The sequence below is a fragment of the Microchirus variegatus genome (assembly GCF_963457635.1).
Source record: "Microchirus variegatus genome assembly, chromosome: 18".
In the NCBI taxonomy this organism is placed as follows: Eukaryota; Metazoa; Chordata; class Actinopteri; order Pleuronectiformes; family Soleidae; genus Microchirus; species Microchirus variegatus.
Genome location: NC_139819.1, coordinates 16,122,736 through 16,147,864, shown reverse-complemented (window position 1 = coordinate 16,147,864; position 25,129 = coordinate 16,122,736). Strand labels below are relative to the sequence as shown.

Here is a 25,129-nt window from a genome sequence, read left to right as displayed (position 1 = left end):
GTAGTATCTCTTTAGGTTCACCTTAAAAAAAGTAAAACGAAACTTAAGGGACAGGAAATGACATCAGCCACAGAGGCTACTGGGAGCTAACAGCAGTTAGCATTTGGAAAAGGGATCATTTGCAGGCTCTAGCAGGCCCACTGCCGTCATAACATGTATCCACTGGACAGATAAATCCTCTGAGGCTGGAAGTTTGTGTAGAACTCTGTGCTGCAATGTGGAGCCAAGAATTGAACTTTTCACAGACTTCCGGTTTTCAGATATTGTTGCCCTCGCCAGCACTCTTGCGTATTTTACGGACAAAGCGGAGCTCCGCAAAACAATTCTAGGAATTTAGCACATTGTGACGTCCCAATGAGTGCGGAAGTCAACATCGCGTTTCATCTCCTGTACTTAGACTGAGGATGACCACAAAAACATGAGTGAGTCATTTTTTTTCACACTGACTGATAGAGTCCCAAATATAAGGATTTAATGATTAAAAGGTTGATTTTGCATAATATTGGACCTTTAATATGGATCGTGCAGTCTTTCTGTTGTGTCTGCATGGACAGCAGATGTATCACACACAACATTTTAGGAGCAGACGATGCTTATGGCTACAAATTAATACATGTATGAGTGATGATTAAGTGTAAAAAAAATGCAGGTCAGGGGACATCTGAAATTTGTAATGAAATAATGTTTTACTACATTTCAAACACACGGTCCATGAATAAAGTGAACAACTCTGGTTCATTACAAAGCTGCAGCAGGTCAAAGGTCAGATGTCATCGGCTGAGTAGGTGAGTGGTATTTCAAAGAGGTTGTGAACAAATTGACTTCACATGGATAAATGAATGTGGACGTGTTCCACCAGAGAGAAACCTCTGCATGTGGACTTATGATCAGACCACTCGATCAGCTGTTTCTTTAATTTAATTTAAAGACACTTATATAAAAGCTGAGTCTTTTTTTCTGTCATGTGATGAATTCAGATTCAGACTGTGAGTATTGAGGAGGTGTCAGTCAGCTGAGAGCTCCTCCTCCTCCCCTGACTCTCCAAATGCCTTCTTCCTCTTTCTCTTCTTCTTCTTGGAACCTCCTTCGTCCAACCCACTGGAGAATTCAGAGCGAAACAGGCTGACCTCCCTCTGACTGGGACAAATCCTGAAAAGGACAAATGATTATGTTAATTCTCTTTATGGTTCTTTCTGGTCAACTGATCATATGACCATGTCATCAGAAACAACTTCATAACCATGAGGAAGTTTCAGGAGATGCAAATGGTGTCTTGATACGGGCATGAGTAAGTGCAGTGCCAAGTCTCACATTGTTTGGAGAAGTAAGTAACATAAGTTTACAACTTCGCCATATGTTGATGGGGGTTTTTGGGTCTGCTGCATCGGTTCCCCAAGACGCAGAATTTCTAGATAAAATTATTAAGGGGTTTGGAAAGGGGCATGAGGCAGCTACCTATTATTCTATGATGATTCAGACTCTTGGTGATGGGCCTATCTCAGCTCTCCGTAGGACATGGGAAAGGGACTTGAACTTGACATTGAGTGACGAATTTGTAGAAGTGTTAAAGTAGTCTCAAGGGATGCAAGAGTACGTCTTATCCAATTCAAAATTATACATCGTTTTTATTGGACTCCCTCCAGATTTAGACTGGGATTATTAAACACATCAAACTGTTGGCGATGCAACTGATGGGGCGTTGTTACTGCGTTATTGTATTGCTGAAATAATGAAAATAAAAATGTTAATCATAAAAAAAACATAAGTTTATATTTTTAGTCTGTACATTTTAACGTAAATTTTATTCTAGTTTAATTATATTTTCTGTTAAGTTATATATATTTTTATTTCTATTTTTACTTTTTTGTGACTAGGGAGACGTGCAAAGTAAGAATTTCATTGTGCAGTGTGACATCTGTCTTAACTGAACATATGGCAATAAACATCTTGAATCTTCTAAAAATTAAAAATCTTAAAATCTGTGAGGGTTAGGGTTAGTTAAGTTTCCAGTGAGAAGAGGCTGTCACATAGTAAGAAAAAGCAGCAAACATATTCTAACTTTAAAGGATCATAGACTTGATCAGGCACTGATTTTCGTGGCAAGTATGAAGCCTCTTGATTAGCAGAGTGCAATCTGAACACATCACACAACTGACCAGCACCCAAAGGATTGTGGGATACTGAGGAGGTGAAGCCCAACACGGAACACAGACCTGTAATTATGTCTCTACTGATCTCTGTGTGTGTGTGTGTGTGTGTGTGTGTGTGTGGACAGACCATGTCCAGACAAGCCCGTTTGTGTGGAGCAGCTGCTAACAACAAGAATGACAACAACACACAGTAAATACACAAACTCTGTCCTGTGTGGACGCAGTGTCAACGCAATGTGTGACTGAAGGGAATGAGTGCGCCTGTCTGACACCGTTCGCCTGTCCCTGCTCATTAACACACAACCCCTGCTGAGAAGACTGGCACACAGAAGCTAATAAGGCTCTGCTAACTAAGCTACACCTTCACAATAAAAGCACCTCGGACGTAATGCAAGAAAAGGGGAATTATACATTTAATGATTTAAAGTTCCTGTTCATTGAAAACAATATCTATTTTGACTTTGTCACCCCACAGGAAAATGTGTTACTGAGCACCTTACAAAATCCAGATGATTAAAATTTTTTGGTAAATGTACTACTCGTATTTGTGGGGACCAAAGTCTTTTCTTCAGTGTCTGTACAGAATATAAAGGTAAACGCAATGCTACTCAACTTCCTGTTCAACAAAAATGTGAAAAAAGCGACATTAACCCTCTACAGTCATGCCTAAAGCATCCGTGCCCATGTCTGCGGGAATAGTTCTGCCTTCCCCCTCCTAATGCACTGCCACACACTCATACTGGTCTACTCACTTAAGTGGTGACAGTCCGGGAACATGGCAGTTTGTACAGAATACATACCTTTACATATATATATAAATGCTCCGGTATCAAACCGCTTGTTTAACAAACATAGAAAAGTGAAATTTTCACTATTTTAATTATTGCAGTTTACCACCATACATACATTAAACACAGAGCTGGTTTAGCTACAGCCCCCTCCTTTTTATCAGTGGTACCTGCAGCCTCACAGCAGGAGTTTGTTCTACTTTACTTCACTTCCTCATCTTTAGGAATTTGAAATACAGTGACATTGCTTTTCTGTGTGTTTGGTCAGGACAAAGACAGAAGTGCACTGAGGGTTTATCATTTTATATCACAATCTCACCTCCCCATCTCTGCTGCCTTCTTCTGTTTTTTCTCTGGACTCTTGTTCTGGTCTTTGTTGTGCTGCTTGGCCCTGGGGCCCACTGGGCCTGCGGTGGAATTCAGACCCTGTGGTGCATCTCTGAGGCCGAAGCTCTTGGCTGTGTGACCCAGGTGGAGGGAGCGTATGTGGAAGATGTGTTTGAGGTGAGCAGGGTACGTGGTGTATGCCCGCAGGAAGGACTGAAGAGCTGGTGACATCAAAGAGGTGTCACACACATGAACCAACCGACAAAGAGAGTGACTGATGTTCAGAGAAGAAGAGAACACTGACGGTACCTTTCTTGGCATTTTGCACCGACTTAACGTCCATGTGAACAAAGTTCTCAAAGTGTGTCTGCAGAACGGTTGCTCGCTCCCTGATCTCCTGCTCCAGAGCTCTGGACGACATCTGAAGAAAAACACATTTGCACCATGAGATCTCTGGAGCTGGTCTGACAGCATGTGTGAGCAGGAAGGCATCTTACTTTACTGTGGTATTTGCCCCGCCCCTTGTAGGCGTCATCCATCATCAGACAGGACAAGATGTCCAGCAGCTTCATCTCTGATAGGCTGAAATTTATAAAACCCATCCACACAATGAGGACCAGGACCATCAGTTGTTCTTCTGCTCTACACATTGATTTCTATGGTACTGGAAGGTGATTGGCTGTGAACAGACCTGATGTTGTGATTGGCCAGCTCAGTGATGAAGGCAGTTTCAGCAGGGGTGAGGAAGAGGAGACAGCTTCCTTTTCCTCCAATACGAGCAGTTCGTCCAACACGGTGAACATATTCTGCCGTCGCTGATGGGGGAGTGTACTGACGAAACACAGCAACAATAAAAAAAAGCTTCAGAATATTCAACAAGGTAAGTGAAAGCATCATCATAGACACACACTTTAAACTGTAACTTTAATATTTACCTGAACAATCCAAGTGACTTGAGGAAGGTCCAGCCCTCTTGCTGCCACGTCCTGAAATATACAAACACAAGGCATCACACAAAGTGACAATGCAGGTGTGGGACAGGGTGCAGGACCAGTGAAACAGAGTGGAAAAACAGTATAGGACAGGGGTAACCAGTTTGGGACAGGTGTATGACAGTGGGGACACAGATACTGACCGTACACAGCAGGACTCCAGACTGAGATGCCGAGAACTGCTGAAAAACATCGGATCGTTCCTATTGGACGAAACAAACACACCCTCACTGACCACCTGATCATAAAAGCACAACTCGATGGACAAAGCTTCCAATTTTCATCAGTCGGGCACTCTTACCTCCTGCTTCATGTTGCCATGGAGACGCATGAAGCCAAACGAACACTTGTGTTTGGCAGAGGGCCCAGAGAGGACAGAGGTGAAGAGAGAGTAAAGGAACTCTACACACTCACAGCTCGAGACGAAGACGATGAGTTTGTTGTTCTGTGAAAACTAATGACAAACAAAACATGGAGCAGAGCAGGTGACCTGGGGTTAGAGCACAGAACATCAACAACACAGCTTCAATATGTTTATCCTGAGACTCTCAACATATGCTTGTGATGTATGTTACACAGACCTTCATCAAGTAGTTTGGATTTACTTTAATCACACAAACTTAAAACATGACTCAGCACTTGCCCAGCAACTACCATGTTCTCTTCAACCCCCCCCCCCGGGACTTCAGTGCTATGTCAGTCACACAAACACCCACACTTCAAAAAATGTTAGATAATGTTTAACCACATTATTAATATGTGTCCAGATTACCTGACATTTGTCCAATATGAACGCAGCCAGACAGACCAGTCTGATCTTACTGGGAACCACCACCACAAACTGCTTCAGGGCCTCTGGTACTGCGAAGCTCTCTGACTGATTAGCTGGGCTTGGGTCAGATGTGAGAGCTGGGTTGGTGGTGGTGAGGTCAGAGGAGGCAGGCCCAGACACATGGATGCTGACAGGGTCTTTCAGACAAACATCAGCCAGGTGATTTACACCTGGATACAGCGGGATGTTACAGAGTGGCTGATTAAATCCAGTAGACAGTACACTGACTAAAGTTCAAGTTTATCCTATGAAGTCTCTGAGACTATCTGCTCAGCTCGTTTCTCTTAACTTCAGACACAGACTAAAATCCTACAAATGTATCCACCCATAAGCCTTTTTCACAAAACAAACTACCCAAATGATCAAAAGTTTACATACCTTGGTGATTTGGCCTGATAACTCAACTGCACACAACTTAACACAAACAGGTTTGAATGGCTATTAAAGGTAACCATCTTCAGGAAAGGGTTATAAGAAAATATCAAAGGAATTGAGAATGCCAATCAGCAGTGTTCAAACGCTAATTAAGAAGTGGAAAATGAGGGATTCTGTTGATACCAAACCACGGTCGGGTAAAATTGTTCGGGATGCAAAGAAAAACCCACAAATAACTTCAGGTGAAATACAGGACTCTCTGAAAAAATGTGGTGTGGCTACGCAAATGTCACAAAGAATCACACTAACAATATGCCAAACAGCCCAGAGACAAGCCTCAAACCCTCTGGCACAAAGTCATTTGCAGTGATGAGACCAAATTTGAACTTTTTGACCACAATCATAAATGCTACATTTGGAGAGAAGTCAACAACCTATGATGAAAGATGCACCATTCCTTCTGTGAAACACGGTGGTGGATCACTGATGTTTTGGGCATGTGTTACCTACAAAGGCACAGGACATTTGGTCAGAATTGATGGCAAGATGAATGCAGTAAGTTATCAAAAAATACTGCAGGGAAATTTGCACTCATCAGCCCGGAAGCTGTGCATGGGACGTTCTTGGACATTCCAAAATGACAATGATCCTAAACACAAGGCCTAGTCAAACTGTCATTGCCTACAGCAAAATAAAGTGAAGGTTGTGGAGTGACCATCTCAGTCTCCTGAGCTCGGTATCATTGAGTCACTCTGGGGAGACCTCAAACATGCAGTTCATGCAAGACAGCCCAATAATTTACAGGAAGAATGGGCAGCTTTACCATCTGAGACGATAAAGAGCCTCTTCCACAACTACCACAAAAGACTTCAAGCTGTCATTGATGAACTTTTGATCAGGGTCATCTGGGTAGTTTGTGTTGTCATTATGATTTAAAAAGAGTAAACACAGTTGTTTGACAATAAATGGCTTCAGCCAACCACTAACAATGAGTGAAAGAAAAGTGCTATCATTCATATTCTCTGAAAAATGGTTAAGTAATCGTAAATTCTCCCAGGGTATGTAAACTTATGAGGACAACTGTATATGTACTTTTAGCAGAAGAGGAAGCTAGTAGTGATGTTTCTGGGGAAAAGCATGAGGAGGACATTTCTTGAGTGAGGCCAAATATCTATTTGAATTTATATGAGATACCAGGAAGCTGCTGAGGAGGGACAGATCCTAGAAACACAAGCTCATCCCTGTGATGTCATTACCTTGTGTCAGTGTAGCAGAAAGCAGGACGTTCTGTCTGCTCGGTCCTTCACTGTTCAGGCTGTTCAATATGAGGGTCAGATCCTTCTCGAAACCCATGTCCAACGTCCTGAAAACACACAGCAGGTAAAGCACTGGACGTGAGAGTGAGAAAGAAAGGACATAATGGTTTCTTCATGATGCTCAGTCAGAGTTAAACCTATATGCAACATCCTACTAGTAGTACATACTTTTTCAGCAGAGTGCCAGCACACTCTGCATTTCTGTGTGTTGTTTTTGAACTTCTGCTTTAGAAGGAAAATGCCAGACCCTGTGTATGCATTCTGAAAAGGGTTGTTGACTGCGCTCACATGATGAGTAGATTTGAACGCTTCCTAGTTATTTTTATGATTTGTTAACTTTTTAGAAAATGGTTACATTTTCTGAAAGCTGCAAAATCAAGATGTTCCTCTTGAAAATGGCATGTTCATTTTTGTTATAGCCTGACACATACTCAACTGCAACAATTAGTGGCATTCAAGTACTATATACTCAACCATAAACTTGACAGAAAGAACAATAAAGACAAACTCTGTCTTGCTTTGGGAAAGTGAGTCATTTTCTTTGAGAGTAGAATAAGTGTAATCATATCAGAGGGAACAGAAGTCATTCTCAATGCTCTTCTGTTCAACATCACAAATATATTTATTTACCAGAAAATAAAATTAAAATCTTTTTTTTTTTTCTTTTGAGCGAGACAAGGCCAAGTTATCAAAACTGCAAGGTCAAAATTATTGAAAACCAACAAATCAAAATAAACAAGGAAGAATTTAGGAAAGCAGAAAAAAATCCATCTAAGGAACAAATGTCTTTTACAAAAATTCTTATCCTCCAGGGACACAAACCCTGAATCTGTACTGAGACATTGCAAGTTATATTAATGGAACACAAAGAAGGATAAAGATCTGAGATCTTTCTGTGTTTTTTGTGAGTGATTTAATTGAAAGTTACCTGTCGGCCTCGTCCAGAATGAGCCAGCGTGTGGCACTGAAGGCGATGCTCAGGGTATTTTTGATATGATCCACTAGACGTCCAGGAGTTGAAACCAGGATGTTGATTCCTTTTCGGAGCCTGAAGATACAATGCAGTGTGAACAGTGTATTTAATGACACGCTAGAACATTCTCAAGTTGTTTCTAACATATTTCCAGTAAACATCCTGATTTACTTCCAGCTCACAACAGCTTGAACTCCAAGACGAATACAATGACTCCATGCTGTAACTATGAAAACAGATTCCTGGAATCCACTGGTAGTAAATGTACCTGGCCTTCTCTGCTTTCCTCTTCTCTCCTCCCATCAGGACACCTGGGACAATCCAGGTAAATGGCTACAGAGAGAGAAAGAGCGCAGTTAATAACATTCTTCTCCTCATCCTTCATCCTTCTCTTATTGATATTACCTTCAGAAGTCTCTGGAGGGTCTGGAAGGTCTGCAGAGCAAGCTGAAGGACAGAAAAAGTCTCTAAGTTTAAGCACATTCAATGATCGTCATCCTGTGACACCAGTTCAATGATTAGGACTATCATGTCAACAGCTCTAATGATAATACAAAGCACAGGTATCTAAATCAGACCAAACCTCTCTGGTGGGAACGATGATGACAGCCAGAGGACCATCTGACCTGGTGATCTTCGGCCGCACGGACTGAAGACTCTGGACCAGTGGGACGGCGTACGACAGCGTCTTTCCTGAGGACACACCTTAATGTCTTAAAAATAATTTTTTAAATGGAACCACCCTCTGAAACTTGATCAAATCACAAGGTATCAAGAGATTACCACGTTCAGCAAAGCCTGAAATAAAATATGTGTGGGTCACTGAGGTTACACATTACTATGAAGGTAGTTAGGTCTAGCAATTGGCAAGGGCAAGGAGTCGCCAGCTGTGTTTACACATTGTGTGAACACATAGATCAGGCAGGACTGTGGACTCTGCAGATGGTCTGTGTGTTGGTGGTGACCTGATCCAAGATCAGTGACTGGCGATGGCTGTACACGCGATTCTCACCTGATCCGGTCTGAGAGCGAACTACAGCGTCATGTCCTGACAGAAGGACTGGGATCGTCTGTTTCTGTACACTGAATGAACACACACACACACGTGTCAGAAAAACAACGGTTTTCGTGTTTTTTGCAACTGAATCATGAAGTTCACATGATGTAAAAATACGCGTCCGTAAACTGACCTCGTCAATGTGGAAACATTCAATACTTTGTTCAGTGTCGCCACCTGGTAGACAGAAACCAGTCAATCAGACAACAGAACAGCATACATGATTGACCGCGGTTCACATGATGTAAACATCATCATCCCCCCATGTCCATGCAGCTATGTGGAGACCCTGTGCATTCACAAGCACACCTATATTTTCTGACCGTGTGAATCATATGCAACAAATGCAAACATTGATGTAGCGCACTTTTGTTTTGACCAAAGAACTCGGTTATGCAAGGAGGTCTGCTGAAAGCCCCATGTGAGAATACAAGTACATATGTGTAGAGATGAACGTTTCATCAAGGTTAGGGTGTCGGTGGCACTGTCATGCATTAGCTCAATGTGATTTGTTACCCCGTCATGTCTCATGTTTACAATCAATCTTTAAGATAATTGTGGTTCTTCTGTGGTTAAAAAAATTGCTAGTCCAGACTGTTGGTTCATGTCCTCTGCATCTGACAAAGATTGTGTGAACAGACTCATCACTCTGTCATGCCTCTGTGTGTTTGTGGTTCTGATTGATGTGTGGCACTTGTTAAGTTCAGAGTGGTGTCTGTGAGTGAGTGTGTGTGTGTGTGTGTGTGTGTGTGTGTGTGTGTGTGTTACCAGGTGTGGGTGCAGGTCCAGATCTGAAAATGAATCACTGGTGAAGATCTTCTCCTTCACTTGGGAAACAGCGGGTCTGAAGGAAGAGCGGGAAATGGAAGAAGTGGATCTAATTAAATGTCTTGACTAACAAACAAACAATTTCATAGAAATACTTGATGTCAGCTGACTTAGGTAAAATGAGCAGCAAATCAGAGCAGGAGCCGAGTACCTGTGGATCTCAGGTATATCTGGGTTGTGTTTGAACAGAGAAGAGGTCTTGATGCTGCTCCTTCCTGACTCCTTCACTCCATCCTTCTCCCTCGTCTCCTTTTTCTTCTTCTTTCCAGTCAGCTCAGGGGGCGGAGCCTGAAAACACCATAATAAACAAGTGGTCACATTTGAGGAGAAATTAGATATCAGGGAATATGAACAAGTGAATGTGCTTACCTGGGAGTGCACAGAGGGAATAGGAGGAGGAACAGGAGCAGCCTGGATCTTCTCGCCCTGCTCCTCTTCTGTGTCCAATGGCTGCAGCCTCCTCTTTTTCAAAGAGCCACTCTTCTCCTCTGTGGGGGTGGAGCTGTTCCTCCTCTTCTCTGCTCGCTGTTTCTTCTGCACGTTGAACAGATGAACATTAAGAAAGTTTCAGAGGAAGAGCTTACCCGGTGGAGGATGAAGCGATAGATAATGGATGGATGGAGGAAGACAAATACACTTACTCTGGCCCATCGCTGCTGAGCGCTCAGAGGTTTCTTCTTATGAGACAGAGATGACGGCAAACTGCTGCTGATGTTCAGACACAGCTGGTCATCTTCTGTTGACATCCTCAACAAGCCTGAGAGACACACATGCAGGGTTTTTATTAACATACAACCACTTATATTCAATAGGATGGGTCAATACCACTTATTTGTGTCTGATACCGACATCACAAACTTGATAATAATACCGATATTAGTCCCATACAGTAATTTTATACAATTTATGTACTATGAAGCACATTTGTACTGAGTCGTTTCAAAGACATACAGCAATTCTCCAACTGTGAAACAAATATTGTTCTCCCAAAAAGAAGAAATAAACATGACTAAAATGCTATTGCTTATTTTGTACACAAAATAACAGTGGTTTTTCAGTTAATATTAAACATCTGAATACCAATTTTTAGATGCTTGTTATGTAAATAAATGGTTTTAAAATCATCCACTCATTTTTCATGAAGCCCTTAGAAAACTTGCATCGACCCATTAATCACTGACGTTGACGACACGTATGGAAAATAATAAATAAATGAGAATCGCAGTCAGTAACAGTAACCATGGTAACTCGACACCATTGTACAGCAGCTTGATTAGTTTCATATCATCTACAGCAGGGGTTCTCAAAGTGTTGATACCTGAGATAAATAAATCCCATTTGTAATCATTTTAATGACCAGATTACAGTTCTACAGTTTACACTTATCGGTCTGTATCCAGTAATGTCCAATAAACCTTTAACAAGCTTAGTAGCTCCTGGATTTAAACTATCAACTGTAATTAATTGCGGGCCGCCAGAAATGTTTCTGCGGGCCGCCATCGGCCCCCGGGCCGCACTTTGAGAACCAATGATCTACAGGTAGGCTATGTTGTGTTAGTTACTTGTTTTGATTTGAATATATTAATATATTTAATTTTAGAAAGTGAGATAATAGTCTGGAAACAACATTTTTCCATACTTTTCCCCCTTTTTCCATACTTATCCAGAACTGGAAATTACTCAAATTAAATTCAATACTTTCCCATGCTGCGTAGAAACGCTGAGAAAACCACACTGAATTCCGATTTAAAAACATGAGCTAAAACGACAGTGACATACAGTGTTCAGCTACAGTCGTTGAACCGGCATATAATAATTCATTGTAAATGTTGACGTAACGAACCTATGCCGAAATAAAAAAGTGACCATTGCTGGTGTTGTTTGGGATGGATGTGATACTGTTACACAAACACACACGTGAGTCTTTTACACATACAAACAACACACGCGTGTATTGTCCGCACGTAGCTCTGTTGTATCTTCACAGCTAAGGTTAGTATCGTGCTAACAGCAGCTACTTTATCTCTGTAAAATACATTTCACTTCAAACTCGTTGAGAACATAGAACAGAAAAACTCACCGAACGCACACGTGAGAAAAGCTTCCGGGTGCTCACTGAAGCCCCGCCTCCTCCGAGCCCACGTGTCAGTCCGTGGGCATGCGCACTCGCCTTGGCTGGAACCTCATGGCGCGTGCATGGTACACACACACACACACACGCACACACACACACACACACGCGCACGCACACACGCACACACACACACACAATATTTCCACGTGAAGTATAAAAAGATAAAATGAAACAACTGTTTTTCCTCACATTTCTTGTCATGTGATGTTCTAAATGTTGTAATATGCTTTAAATGTGGCATACCTGGGAAGATGAAACTAAAAAATGTATTTAATTAAATCCAATCTTTATTGCAGATTCTCAGAAGGTCCATAGAATTAAATAAATAAATAAATAAATACAAACAACATACACAAATACAACATCTCATAGGGATGGTTTTCTGATTCATCCAAGTAGTTCATCAGATGTCTTTGGAGAGGACACTACCTCATTGCATCATTGTAGGTCATGATGAGCCTCTGAATACTACTTTTCCTGTAGTTGCACCAAAGATGAGCTGTATACATGCATGTGCAAAAAACTTTAACCATGTGCATTAGAAATACAATTGTCTCACCTTTCACATTTCCGACCAAACCTTTACCTGAGGTCATGAAAGAAGGTAGAATTATTATGTTGTTAAGCAACCGGCACACACACACTGAAGATTCCCATCTTTATCCTATGTAATCATGGGAAAAAACACACACAATACTCAAGTGAAAGTAAACAAAAACTTGATTGGATTTACAACAATATGATGCCAACTTGTAGTACTGCATTACCAGGTAGGGTGTCCACTACTGCACTCGACTGTCAGAAATGGATCCATGGTGGGGATCTGCAGCTCCTCCAGCATACTTGTAAACTGCTATCATATGACTAATTCTGCAAATTATATGGATGGTGAAAAATTGTTATTGTGAGAGTTTAAATGTTTTGAAATGAATTGCAACAAACAGGCTCACACACCTACCTCTAATTCCATCTTGCATGAATTTGCAAATATTTTTTGACCCTGTGAGCTTGCTGTTGTACACACCAAGGCATGAGACCAGAGGTGGCAGGTTTCCACAACTCATTCAGTGGATATCTGCATTTTGGGATTTGGGGAAAGACAGAGTGACCTTTTACACGGTTATCATTTAATCATGCAAACAATCAAAAGATGAATCAATCATGAAAATATGAATTAGTTGTAGGTCTAATCCAAAGCGCTGCTACACTCTTAGAAAGAAGGGTTCCAAAAGTGGTCTTCTGCAAGGGCTGAGGTCCTACCTGGAACCATTTGCTTCTGAAAAACCCTTTCCCAAAGACAGGGTTATTCAAGGGTTCTTGGTAACAATAATGGTTCTCCTATGAGGACAAACCGAAGAACCTTATATGGTTCTACTTAGCACTTTTATTTAAGAGTGTAGACCTGATGCACATGAGTGATGTAAGGAGAAGATTGGAACTCATCCAAAAACTGACCCCAGCTTCTTGACACAAAAAGGACCTGAGGACAGACAAGACGGGAACATTTGAGTCCACAAGTCCCCTTCCAGGTCTGGACTCAGTTTTGACTGGACTTGTGAAGACTTTTGGTCTGTGATTGATGAACTGGATCAGCACAATCAGTCCAACATGTCCATCAGTCATCAAGTGTCACCTGATACACTTGCTCAGAGGCTTTGCGGCAGCATGAACAAGACAGACTGTGTCTTAGGTCTCTGCAGGAGATGAGGACAAACAGTCCATCATCACATCAGCAGCCGTCAGCTCCCATTTCCTTCCCGCTGCACTTCCTGTTGTCGACAGAAAGTCTTAAAAATAGAGCTGTCAATCATCCAGGGGGCCTGGCGCCACTGGGACTCAAACCGCCGCTCAGGAGGATTAATTATAGTCATTGACCAAAATGTTCACTTTGAAACGAGCAGATATTTGAACTTAAGATGTGAGAGATGAGAAGAGACGCTGCAGCATCTGACAGCTGCCATCACTCACGCACACTCATTAATATTATTCTTATTAACAACTTGTCCAACAGTAACAACACATACAGCACTGCACTGTTCGACTGAGTCCAACATGTCAATCTATGATCACTATCAGTTAAGTGCTTGTAGTGTGAAATGATGAGTGGAAAATGTAAAACTGACTGAATCAGTTCAGTTTTTTATGAGTGAAAGCTGCTGAACTCTGAGCCGATGAGGCTACACACATGCACGCACAAACACACACACACACACACACACACACTGAACTCTGATTGCAATGCAATGTTTTTATTTGATCAATTAGTGTTTTAAGATGAGTCTCGGCCTCCAGATGCAGATATCATATTTGACTCAGACCAACGTACACTCAGGAACATGTATATCAACATTACAGTTTACACTTTTTCTATTGAAGATATTGTAGTATTTTGGATGCAAGAATAACATACAGAGTCAGAGTACAAGTTGCTTGTTGTCTTAGGGAACTAGACAGTACGCAGGCGCAGAGCACAACACATGGTCAATACAGGTACCGTAATTATTCTGATAGTATGCAAACTTTACCGTAGTAAACATAATCATTTCAACGACTACAGATATGACAAAAAAACAAACAACCAAGCTGAACATTTTATCTCTTTTCACAACAAAGGACTACAAGTCCCAAAGAGATACACTGAAAACAAAAAAAACAAAAAAAACAAAATGTGGGTCAGAAAAAATCCATTGGGTCCAGATGAGTTGAGATGGAGTTCCCGTCAGTTTGTATTTAATCTGCTCTCCAGTGCCTCAAACACAGAGTGTGGATCCTGATCAGCATCTATATGAATCGCATCTGGATACACAGACTGTACACATCCACACACACAGACACAAAGCACAATCATGTCTCTATAAAACTGTACTGTGCACTTAAATGTAGATAGTTTGTGAGGTTGTGCGTACCTGCAGAGAAGCAGTGTGTGTCCTGTACTGACTCAGAGAGTCTGTCACACTCTGCGTACTGTCCTCTGGTCTAGTCCTCAGTCGGTCCTGGACCTGAGAGTTCGGAGCCGGTCGAGTCACACCGTGAAAACTGAAGGAGGAAAAGCACAGATGTTTTTGTCTGTGTACTGATTATTTGTTAATCTGATATTTCATTTATTTCCCTACATCATGTGAGTGAGCTATATGAGTTTGTATGAGAGCTGTATGAGTCAGCGTGAACATGTAAAGATTCGAACAGAGTGCTGTGTACTGGCCTCTCTCCGCTCACTGGGTCTGTTGCTCTAAGACTCAGTCTTTCCACACAAACGTCATCCGTCAGCTCCAGGAAGAAAACTCTGAGAACACAAGAAGACGATCAGCTGTTAGCATGTAGCAGTTGATGTTGGTGGGGTGAGGGGTTGTAGAAAGGGGTCAGAAATAAGCAGGAGCTTAACAAATAATGCCCTTTGAAATATTTGAAATTGCCCTTGAAATTTGCATGACAGCAGATTTTATTGCTCCCATAAATTGGATAATTACCTGAGAAACCCGGAACACACACAACTCCTGCCCCTTTATATTACGCGCATCTCAGAAACATGTCCAAAGTCAGATTCGTCCTTTCTCTATATCCACTAGACTGCTGTAATGCACTTTTCACTGGACCGACCAATGGGGAAGTAAATAAACTCCAAACCATTCAGAATGCTGTGGCCAGAGTACTAACCAGAACCAGCAGACAAAATCATATCACCCAATTTTTGGCGCCTCTTCACTGGCTCTCGATAAAAGAACAATTGATTTTAAATGGATTGTCAATGTTTTGAAATCTTTAAATGGCTGTGCTCCATATACACTGACAGCTCACTGAGTACACACCTGACAGAACTCTAAGATCATCAAACAAAAGTCTAAGAATACATTCTAAATGAGCGTATGGTGCCTTCAGCCACTATGCTCTAACTATCTGGAATTCTCTACCACATAGAGTGCGATATGCTACTACTTTGTGTTCTTTTAAGGGCAGACCAAAAAAAAAAGTTTTTATCTCAAGCACATTGTGTCTAAGAAATGTGCAGTGTCAATAAACTGATTGATATTAAAATGGGCCATAAATGATCCACAATGCCCCCCAAAAAAGTTGCAGTACCTGTTGGGCTGCTGCAGGGACTTCTGCAGCATCTTGGCTTGCTGCAGATCTTGGGGGAACCCATGGAGAACCCAGCCTCTGCAGCTGCAGTCAACCTGGCTCAGCCGTTGTTCCAGAACCTGCAGAACCAAGGGGTCTGGAACTACAGTGACCATGAATCATCAATAGCTAAAATGATTTAATACACATGACTGTGACCAGACAACAAGGTCTATGTACACAACACAGGGGTCTGGAGGTTCACGTGTCACTGGTCACTCTACACTCAAAGTGACGGACAAGTGAGTGAATGAGAGAGACACATGTTAAACATTTTCCTTGTGTGTGTGAGTGTGGTTACCTGGTCGGCCATCATCCAGGTATGGTTGGATCTTCTCTCCCAGACTCGAACCATCAGCTGCTACAGACCTCAACAGTTGACCACAACACACTGACAGACGTAGAGACAGGAGATGATGAGTATGAGGCTATGGTGAGGTCAGGCCTGGTGTCTAGTTAGCAGTGCAGTGTCTGTAACTAGGTTATAAGCAGTGTGGATACAAGCAACAGATTGTGTTTGAGTTAGTGTTGCCAGTTGCTTGTATCTACACTCCCGAGGAGGGGTCGTACCTATGTTCCCCGGGTCCGATGTTCTCCGATCGGGGAGCACTTTTTTTAAAAAAAGGGTCCAAAGTTCCCTGTTTTTCCCAAAAAAGGTCCTATGTTCCCCACTTTGTGGAAGCCTGGGTGTGGAGCTCCAGGATATAGGGTTAGGGTTAGGGTAAGGGTTGGGGTTGGGGTTGGGGTTGGGGTTAGGGTAAGGGGTAGGGTTAGGGTAAGGGGTAGGGTCCTATGTTCCCCGGTCTCATACAAAGCGGGGAACATAGATACGGTCCCCCTGAGGATATGATGACCAGGATGACCAACAATAATATAACTCTAGTAATTAAGTGTTTTTATACCATCCACCATCTTGTATTTCTCTGACAGCAGTCTGGCCTGGTGACTCTTCCCCGATCCAGGCCTACCAAACAGGAGGATTCTGGGAGTCCTGTAGCATCGTTGAGTCTGGACAAAAGCCAGTGCTGAGACAACAAACAGTTCAGAATCTGCAGCATATTACCAGTCAACACATAAAGGGAATAATCAGACAACTAGCCAAGTGGCAAACAGTGAACAAGCAGTTTGTAATCAAACAGATGAGCATCTGTAGCGCTGGTTTGCAGTTAGAGCCACAGCAAAGGACATAGTACATAAACATAATTCTGTGAGTCATTGACATATTGGAGGACATCTTGAAAGCTCTGAACTGTCCTGAGACCAGGTATATGCTCAGTCAGATTCTCTCTCGCTTGAACTGGGTAGAAACAAGAGATCAAACATGCTGACACATCAACTTAACATGTTGGTGGTGTTTTTTTATTTTTACCTTGTTGGTAGACGTCTGTATATGGTTGGTCACTGTTGATGGTCTTCAAGACATGTTGATAGGCCGACATTAGACCTGTGACTTCGCAGCGGAAACGCTGCAGCTCAGCTAGATGCTGGTTCTCCGATAGGCAGCAGTCCTTCACCAGACGCTGAGCAATGACATCATCAACCTGCCAGGTGAAGGTCTGATGGTACACATCTGCACAGAGGACGTGATGTGAGTCATCACAGTAAAATCATGTCTTCAAATGTATCACGACTCACCTCCAGTCAGTGGGTCGACCAGTTTTCCCTTCCTCCTTTCCAACAACACATGATCAGGAGCGTCAAGCATCACTGACACACACGGTGACAGAATTCATATTCACATTATTAAAAAGATTAAGACAAACAGTAAATAAGTGCTATAAATAAACTATGAGTTGACTGAATCATCATCTGTTCTCACCAACATGTTCAGGGATGACCCCAGCCTGCTGAAGACTCAGAGCTTGCAGACGAGTCTGAGGGATTCCCTCCAACACCCAGCCCTGTAACACACACACACAAGCCTTACAGTTGCTCTATGAAATGTATTTTATTCATTTTAGCTGTGCAAAATACTTGTTGGGTTCTGACACATCACTTAATCATCAATAATGGTGAGTTCACCTCACACTACATGTGACTATAGCGAGATTGCAAAAACAAGATTTGGGTACATGTGAATTAGCATCATTTTTCCCAGATGACGCAACATTTGTGTGTCATAAGTACCACAAATTAAAAAAAATTGCTTATTGATCAGTGTGAATGCACCTGTACACATATGGCATAAGCCCAAGCTGCTACATCATCACTCCTTTCGTCATCATGCCCCTTTCATAACCATACACAGTATACCTAAAGAAGTGGACTGCTACTACTGCTGTAGCTGACAGACACACATCATCTCTGAATAAGACATGCAAAAGGAGGTCGTGTCCACACAATCACTGCTTAGTGGTCCAACATTAATAATTAGTCTTCTGCATATCTTGGTTCAGAGTTCCCCAACTTATAACGATTAATGCCAAAGCATCTGAATGGCATCAGATCATTATGACCTGATGATTAAACTGTTGTGCTCATTAGGATGTGATGTGTGAGAGCAGGTGTATTCTCTGTTCACTGCTGCTGACAAGACACATAAAGTTGAAATAAAAGCACCGTGTTTAACGCAGCCGCCTGTAAATAAAGATGACAGGACCGGCAGCACTGACACACACAGTGTATGGATGGCAGACCGTGTGTGTGTGTGTGTTGGATGTACAATTTTTGTCTTCAATGGCTGTTGACAGTTTCTTCTGAAATGTAGAATGGTGAAATAACACACACACACACAAAAAATCAAGTGAAGTTGCATTAAAACGTGCACCTTTATCCACTAACTGCCGAAATTTAAGAATAAATTAAGAAAGTTATATATCCAACTCAGTAGAGCATAAGTAGCATGTCGGTGGTCTGATGAATGATTTATATTTGTATATATAAATTGTATATATTTTTGTATATATGTAGCCATTTTAATCACAAAAATTAGTTTTTGTTTTTAATCATTTATTCAAACATTTATCAATTTTATATTTTAGAGTTGAAAAAGAGAGAAAGAGAGAGAGAGAGAGAGAGAGAGAGGATGTGAGACAGGGAGAATAATTAATGTGACATGAAAAGGGCGGGGCTCTGATGGGACTTGTCAATCATCCTCCTCTTCTCCATTCACACTGAAGATAAAGAGACATCACACACACAATCGCACACAAAGTCCCTGGTGTATGAGTGATGAATTTAGCAGCCTGCAGCCAAAAAACAGCCATTAACGGCTCAAAGTAACTGCCACACACACACACACACACACGGAGCTACACACTAAACAGTGATGTGAAATGCTAAATGCTGAAGCTAATCGCTGCTGGCTGGAGGCTGAAAGAAACAGTTGTTTGTAGAGCTTAGAGAAAAAGATGATAGTTTAATGTTGTTTACTGCTGATCACTGATCAATGAGACTGCTGCCCTCTCTCTCACCCCCCCCACCCCCCCACACACACACACACACACAGGCAAAGGGATCACAGATTTGTTTCCTTGTCAGAACAAAGTTAACTGTTCACAGGAGCAATGCATAATAAAATCTGGGATTAGATGGTGTTTGTGCAGACTTCATGACCACAGAACAAAGGAGAGAACACGCATTAGAGCAGTGAACATTAACAATGAAGTGAGATGCTAACACTACTCTGACATGTGGCATCCTTGGTTAACTGTTGTCCACCTGTACCACATAAAAGCCCAGACCACTGACCACTCACAGGAGCCACTGACTAAATAACATACAGTCAGTCAGAGATGAAATCTCCTAAAGATTCTTTATAGTTTTCTGGAGAACTTCGACAACCACTTAAATCCTAAATACCTTCTCAATAATTGCTTGTAACTAATATAAATATAGAATCTCCTCACGGTATCCTCAGAACCTCCTTCATACATAATGTCCAAATAAAGAACCTCCTCAGGGACATTAAAAACCTCCTGTATGGCTGTAGAATCATCATCTTTAGTGAGAATTTTAAGACCAGTTGAAAAATTGCAAGAATTTACATTTTGCACTGTTGGATCTTAAGAAGGTTCCAAGTAGTGCTTCAAAATGGGAATGAGACCACAGCCTTTAAAAGCCTAAATCTTCGCAAACACGTGGATTCAGTGCCATTTTCTCCAACCTCAGTGGCACGCTGCGAGAGGCTTTGCTAATGCAGCTCAACAATTCGACCGCGTTCAAAGAGAGAAATCTTTTTTGCTTTTGCCATCAGGAGGTCATGACAATGTGGATACCTGACAGAAAATGGCACTGAATCCAAATTTTTCTAAAGATTTAGGCTTTTAAAGGCTGTGTTCTTAAACTTTTGATCAGCTGATGAACGGGACCGTATCTATGTTCCCCGGGTCCTATGTTCCCCACTTTGTATGTGACCGGGGAACATAGGACCATTTTTAGAAAAAAGGTCCTATGTTCCAAAGCGGGAAACTCCCTCTCTCACTCTTACTCTCTAACCCTCTCTAACCCTAACCCTAACCCTAACCCTAACCCAAACCCAAACCCAAACCCTAACCCTTTACCCTGGAGCTCCACACCCAGGCTTCCACAAAGTGGGGAACATAGGACCCGGGGAACATAGGTACGACCCCCTGATGAACAGCCTATTTCAGTTTAATGGTTGTTTGCAATAAATTGCTTTTGTCTCACTCCCATTTCTTCTTTTTGCATTTTGAAGCACTACTTAGAACCTTCTTACGATCCAACAGTGCAAATGTAAATTCTTGCAATTTTTTAACTGGTCTTGAAATTTTAATCAGGAGTGATCAATGTTTTTTTTTTGCATTTTTAGCTCATGTCAATGGTCATGGTCTGTATTTATATAGCACTGTTCTAGTCTTGATGACCGCTCGAAGCTGTTTTACACTACAGTTTTGCCATTCACCTAGTCTCACCCATTCACTCACACTTTCATACTGCGCAGCACATTTTTCTATCACTCATATTTCATACCCATTCACATGGTGCCAACATGGCCGTCAGGAGCAACGTAGGGTTAATTGTCTTGCCCACACATTCCATGTAGACTAGAATTCAACCCACAACCCTCAAGTTGAATGAAGGCTTTACCACTGAGCCTGATGAGAGATGATAATCTTCTGCTTTTTGTTTGCTAATTTCTCTGATGCATGGATTTAAAACAATGCTGCAATATGAACACATTTCAACCTATAACTATTGTTGTCAGCATTGAATCAACAGCTCCAAAGTTCTGTGATATAAAATGAATGATTTTCTTTATGGACTTTGGCCGAGAGTGAGTGGTTTACAAAGGTTCTCTCTTCTCTGTATTTGAATTGTCGTAACAGCAGAGTAGACATACGAGAGAAGTGCAGATGCTTTGTCGGGCAACTGACTGTAGTTGTGAGCTTTAGTTTGTTGCTGTTGTGGTCTTGTTGTTGCTCGTGGTGACAGCAGTTTCTCCTGCTTTAATTCTCTTAAACCGATCAAAGAGCAGCTCTTGCGTCCTGATCAACGCTGACAGGAAACAGCACGTGATTCTAATGAGGAGCAGCAGAGAGGATGAGCCCAACTGAGAATAACACGCGTGGTGTGACAGCAGCACAGCGGTTTGATCAGACCATCTCTGGGGAAACGCTCCAACACGCTGCTCGGCCTGCTGGGAATCGTCGTAAAACATAGCAACAACCAGAGCGCTAATTATTATCATCACAGCAGGACATTATGGAGGAGAGACAGATTGAAAACGGAGGATGTCTTCATATAGTTGTTACGTTATACACTCTTAGAAATAAAAGTGCTTAGTAGAACCATATAAGGTTCTTCAGAGCTGACGGCTGCTGATGTGTGATGATGGACTGTTTGTCCTCATCTCCTGCAGAGACCTAAGACACAGTCTGTCTTGTTCATGCTGCCGCAAAGCCTCTGAGCAAATGTATCAGGTGACACTTGATGACTGATGGACATGTTGGACTGATTGTGCTGATCCAGTTCATCAATCACAGACCAAAAGTCTTCACAAGTCCAGTCAAAACTGAGTCCAGACCTGGAAGGGGACTTGTGGACTCAAATGTTCTGGTCTCGTCTGTCCTCAGGTCCTTTTTGTGTCAAGAAGCTCAGTTTTTGGATGAGTTCTGACCAATCTTCTCCTTACATCACTCATGTGCATCAGGTCTACATGTGCATCAAGTCTAAATAAAAGTGCTAAGGAGAACCATATAAGATTCTTCGGTTTGTCCTCATAGGAGAACCCTTTTTGGTTTATAAAGGTTCCACCTGGAAACCTTGTGGAGGGATCCACCAAGAACCCTTTTAAAACCCTTTATTTAGGAAAGGGATTTTAAAAATGGTTCTTACCCTTCAGGAGGGTTTTTCAGAAGCAAATGGTTCCAGGTAGAACCTCAGCCCTTGTAAGAACACTTTTGGAACCCTTATTTCTAAGAGTGTACTACATCCCATTTATATCAAAATTGCATTGTTGTCAACACACAAGGTACTATGGAGGTGTCAAAGGTTAAGGCACTTGGAACAAGGGCCTTTCTGCAAGGAGTTTGCATGTTCTACCCGTGTGTGCGTGGGTTTTCTCCGGGTTCTCCGGTTTCCTCCCACAGTCCAAAAACATGCAGATTTGTGGATTATGGGCATTGGTCACTCTAAATTGACTGTCCAGGATGTATCCCGCCAATCGCCCCCCTTGCTGTCTCCTTTGTCCCTTGACGGAGTGACGGACACTTAAAAAATATTTTGTGCAGTCGGAGACGACGCAGGGGCTCTACAACAGGCTCTGCGTAACCTACGTAGAGCACTTTACGCAGGAGTATAAATTGGGCGTTACGCAGTCGGAGAAGTAGAATGTGGCCTTGAGGCCAGCCAGGTCACATGACAACAAGATTCAAATGGTATTTTACAGCCATTCATTAGGTGTGAACTCCCACATCCTCCAACTATCATGCTTTATTCATGCTTTCCAAGAACCTTAAAAGCTAGAAAGAAGTTTTGTCTCATCTTTACAGGACCTGACTTGGAAGGATTGGCTACTACTGAAGGATCATTGAATGTGAGAAGCAGTGAGTGAGAGTATTCTGACCTGATGCTGCTGCTGTGTGTCTGAATGCAGACTCACCCTGTTGAAGGCGTCAACCTCGTTCAGTCTCTGCCGGATCAGTCGGGAAAGCAGCTCAGCAGGAGGATCCTGAACACACAAACATAATATTAAAAGATCCCAGCATGCCACACACAGAAAGGTCATCGGTGCACCCAAGTTATGGAGTCTGACCCTATAACCCAAGGGAAGTGTAAGGTCAAAGGTCGCCATCAGGCATGTGGTAGGTGTTTGTTTGTGTGTACTGTCGTGCCTGTTCATCCAGCTCTGATCGGTCCTGCAGTAAACTGTCTGTGGTCACATGAACGGCTCTTAGCTCAGCGCTCAGCTTCTTAGCCTGAAAGATGACAACAATTCAATAAAATAAAGTATAAAATACTTCAAGAACATACATAATGAATGCATTGTTTTTGTCTCCTCTGTTTCCTGCTCTTCTCTCTTTTAATATGGTGTTTGTTTGTGCAACATCATGTGCTGGTCTTTTGTGAGTAAACTCACCACAGTGTGTTTGCCGACAGCTGGAGGACCGAGCAGCATGATCTTGGGAACTGAGAGAGATCTTTTTAATTTTCAAATACTTATTATTTGTTCAAAAAACAATCTAATTCTATCACTTTATCAAAGATAAAGGTCCTTCACTCTCACATTCACACCTATCATCAATTTAAGCTCAGGTGACACAATTCAGCCTCAGAATCCGGTTCATGCCGACTATTATTAATAAAGAGTTTTATAGTAACAGAGACATGTGAAGTGTGAGGTGTGTGAAGTTACAGCTCCATCTAGTGGCTCATTCATCACAAGAACTCATCAGACCTATCACTGAACATCTGAACACAAGAAAACAATAAGGTTCATGAGTGTTGACTTACTGTCCACACTGCTCCTCTGCAGAAAACTGATCAGATAAGAGATGGGATCATCAGGCTGATCAATGACCAGACTGGATACCATGCTCTGTGACACACACACACACAAATGAGTTCTTCGTTAAAAGTCATCTCTCACTCTGTCTTCCTGTGGGAGACAAGAGGCTCACACTGGTCCTTTACCTGCACCAGGTGGAAAATCCCATGTTTGTCAGCGTACACTGACATGTGGGGAGGAATCTGCAGAGGCTTCACTGTCTCATCCATGAGAAGCTGCACTTCTTCAGTGTAATTATTAAGTGTACTTAAGAGGGCCTTGAATACACCTCACTGCACAGAAAAAAATATATAAAAACAACAAACCAAATTGTTAAATGCCTGTGATTTTTATTTATTTATCATTCCAGATGTTAATATATTATATTTTATGTACATATAATTATCAAACTAAATAAATACATATCCTCTTATGAATAAGGTCAGATTTTCAAAAGTATTCCTCCCAGTTTATTTATATTTATTTTCTTTTTTCAACAAAGATGTGGACTGTATATGTATATTTTATATGCTCGTGACAAACTTGGTCAGTATGCTGGTTGGTAGTGGGACTGAACAGACGTGGGCGTTCTAAATCCTTGCTTCTGCACAATGTTGAGGAATATAACATGGAAATTAAGCCTTCTTCAGTTTACTTTTATGAATTATAATTAAAGAGGTTATGTTTGTTAGCAGCATTACTCAGAAAGCAATGGGTGGATTTTGATGACATTTTCTTGGCATGTAGATTATTGATACAGAATGCCTTCAAATACTTTATTTTACACTTATTTAATCCACACACTTATCATTTATCTATACAGTTGCACCTTGTCCTGACTCTATAAACAAAACGAATCGACCTTCGTATGTTTGTTGCTGAGTTTGTTAACATCGTGACGTTAATGGCGCTGATTTTCGTCCAGTTAGTTTCCGCTCGATGAGTCAAATGGCGGGAAGACAAACCCGTGTCAGCAGCGTGATGTTTCCCCGATAAACACAAGTGAATCTTAGTTTAGAATAAAAAAAAGAATAATAACGTGAGACTTGCCTGTCGTTTCACTGGTGGTTGCTAGGAAGCCTTTGTTTGTTGCTATGGAAATACGTCATCAGCGCGCGTCAGACGGCGGAAGTTTCGTCCCCTCTCTCGTGCAGCTCATTCCCGCTCTTTACAAATAAAATTGAATTGAATTAAATGTCTGAAAATATCTATATCTACTGTATTATCTTGTTCTGTCTTTCAGTTTTAATTAATTAATAAACCAAAAAATATTAACATTTAAGAAGCTGAAAA

General features: G+C 41.8%; 2 protein-coding genes across 2 annotated transcripts; both read right to left on the bottom strand.

The window, feature by feature from the left end:
* Window positions 1–734: 734 nt before the first annotated feature.
* ddx31 (DEAD (Asp-Glu-Ala-Asp) box polypeptide 31) lies at window positions 735–11,760 on the bottom strand. The gene is made up of 21 exons (XM_083905283.1): window positions 11,719–11,760; window positions 10,280–10,395; window positions 10,008–10,172; window positions 9,790–9,926; window positions 9,579–9,654; window positions 8,944–8,987; window positions 8,766–8,836; window positions 8,337–8,446; window positions 8,159–8,200; window positions 8,022–8,086; window positions 7,709–7,828; window positions 6,721–6,827; window positions 5,030–5,259; window positions 4,559–4,711; window positions 4,401–4,460; window positions 4,201–4,251; window positions 3,957–4,096; window positions 3,763–3,847; window positions 3,575–3,686; window positions 3,258–3,486; window positions 735–1,149 (listed from the first exon to the last, which is right to left on the bottom strand). The coding sequence occupies exons 2-21, from the start codon at window positions 10,382–10,384 to the stop codon at window positions 1,005–1,007; spliced, it is 2,247 nt and encodes a 748-aa protein (XP_083761409.1). The 5' UTR covers window positions 10,385–10,395; window positions 11,719–11,760; the 3' UTR covers window positions 735–1,004.
* A 2,731-nt stretch (window positions 11,761–14,491) lies between these two features.
* LOC310940135 (adenylate kinase 8-like) lies at window positions 14,492–24,066 on the bottom strand (the record flags this gene model as incomplete). Its single annotated transcript, XM_083905068.1, has 14 exons — window positions 14,492–14,581; window positions 14,679–14,808; window positions 14,975–15,055; window positions 15,850–15,991; window positions 16,190–16,279; window positions 16,791–16,913; window positions 17,258–17,458; window positions 17,524–17,595; window positions 17,708–17,789; window positions 22,952–23,020; window positions 23,196–23,267; window positions 23,429–23,478; window positions 23,803–23,887; window positions 23,983–24,066. The coding sequence occupies 14 exons, from the start codon at window positions 24,064–24,066 to the stop codon at window positions 14,492–14,494; spliced, it is 1,371 nt and encodes a 456-aa protein (XP_083761194.1).
* Window positions 24,067–25,129: the final 1,063 nt, after the last annotated feature.

Coding starts and splice junctions, on each gene's coding strand:
- ddx31 (XM_083905283.1), bottom strand. CDS start 10,384: ATGTCAACAGAAGATGACCAGCTGTGTCTGAACATCAGCAGCAGTTTG. Junction 8,988..9,578: donor TGGACCTGCACCCACACCTG/GTAACACACACA, acceptor TCTGTCTACCAG/GTGGCGACACTGAACAAAGT. Junction 4,461..4,558: donor ATGGCAACATGAAGCAGGAG/GTAAGAGTGCCC, acceptor TTCGTCCAATAG/GAACGATCCGATGTTTTTCA.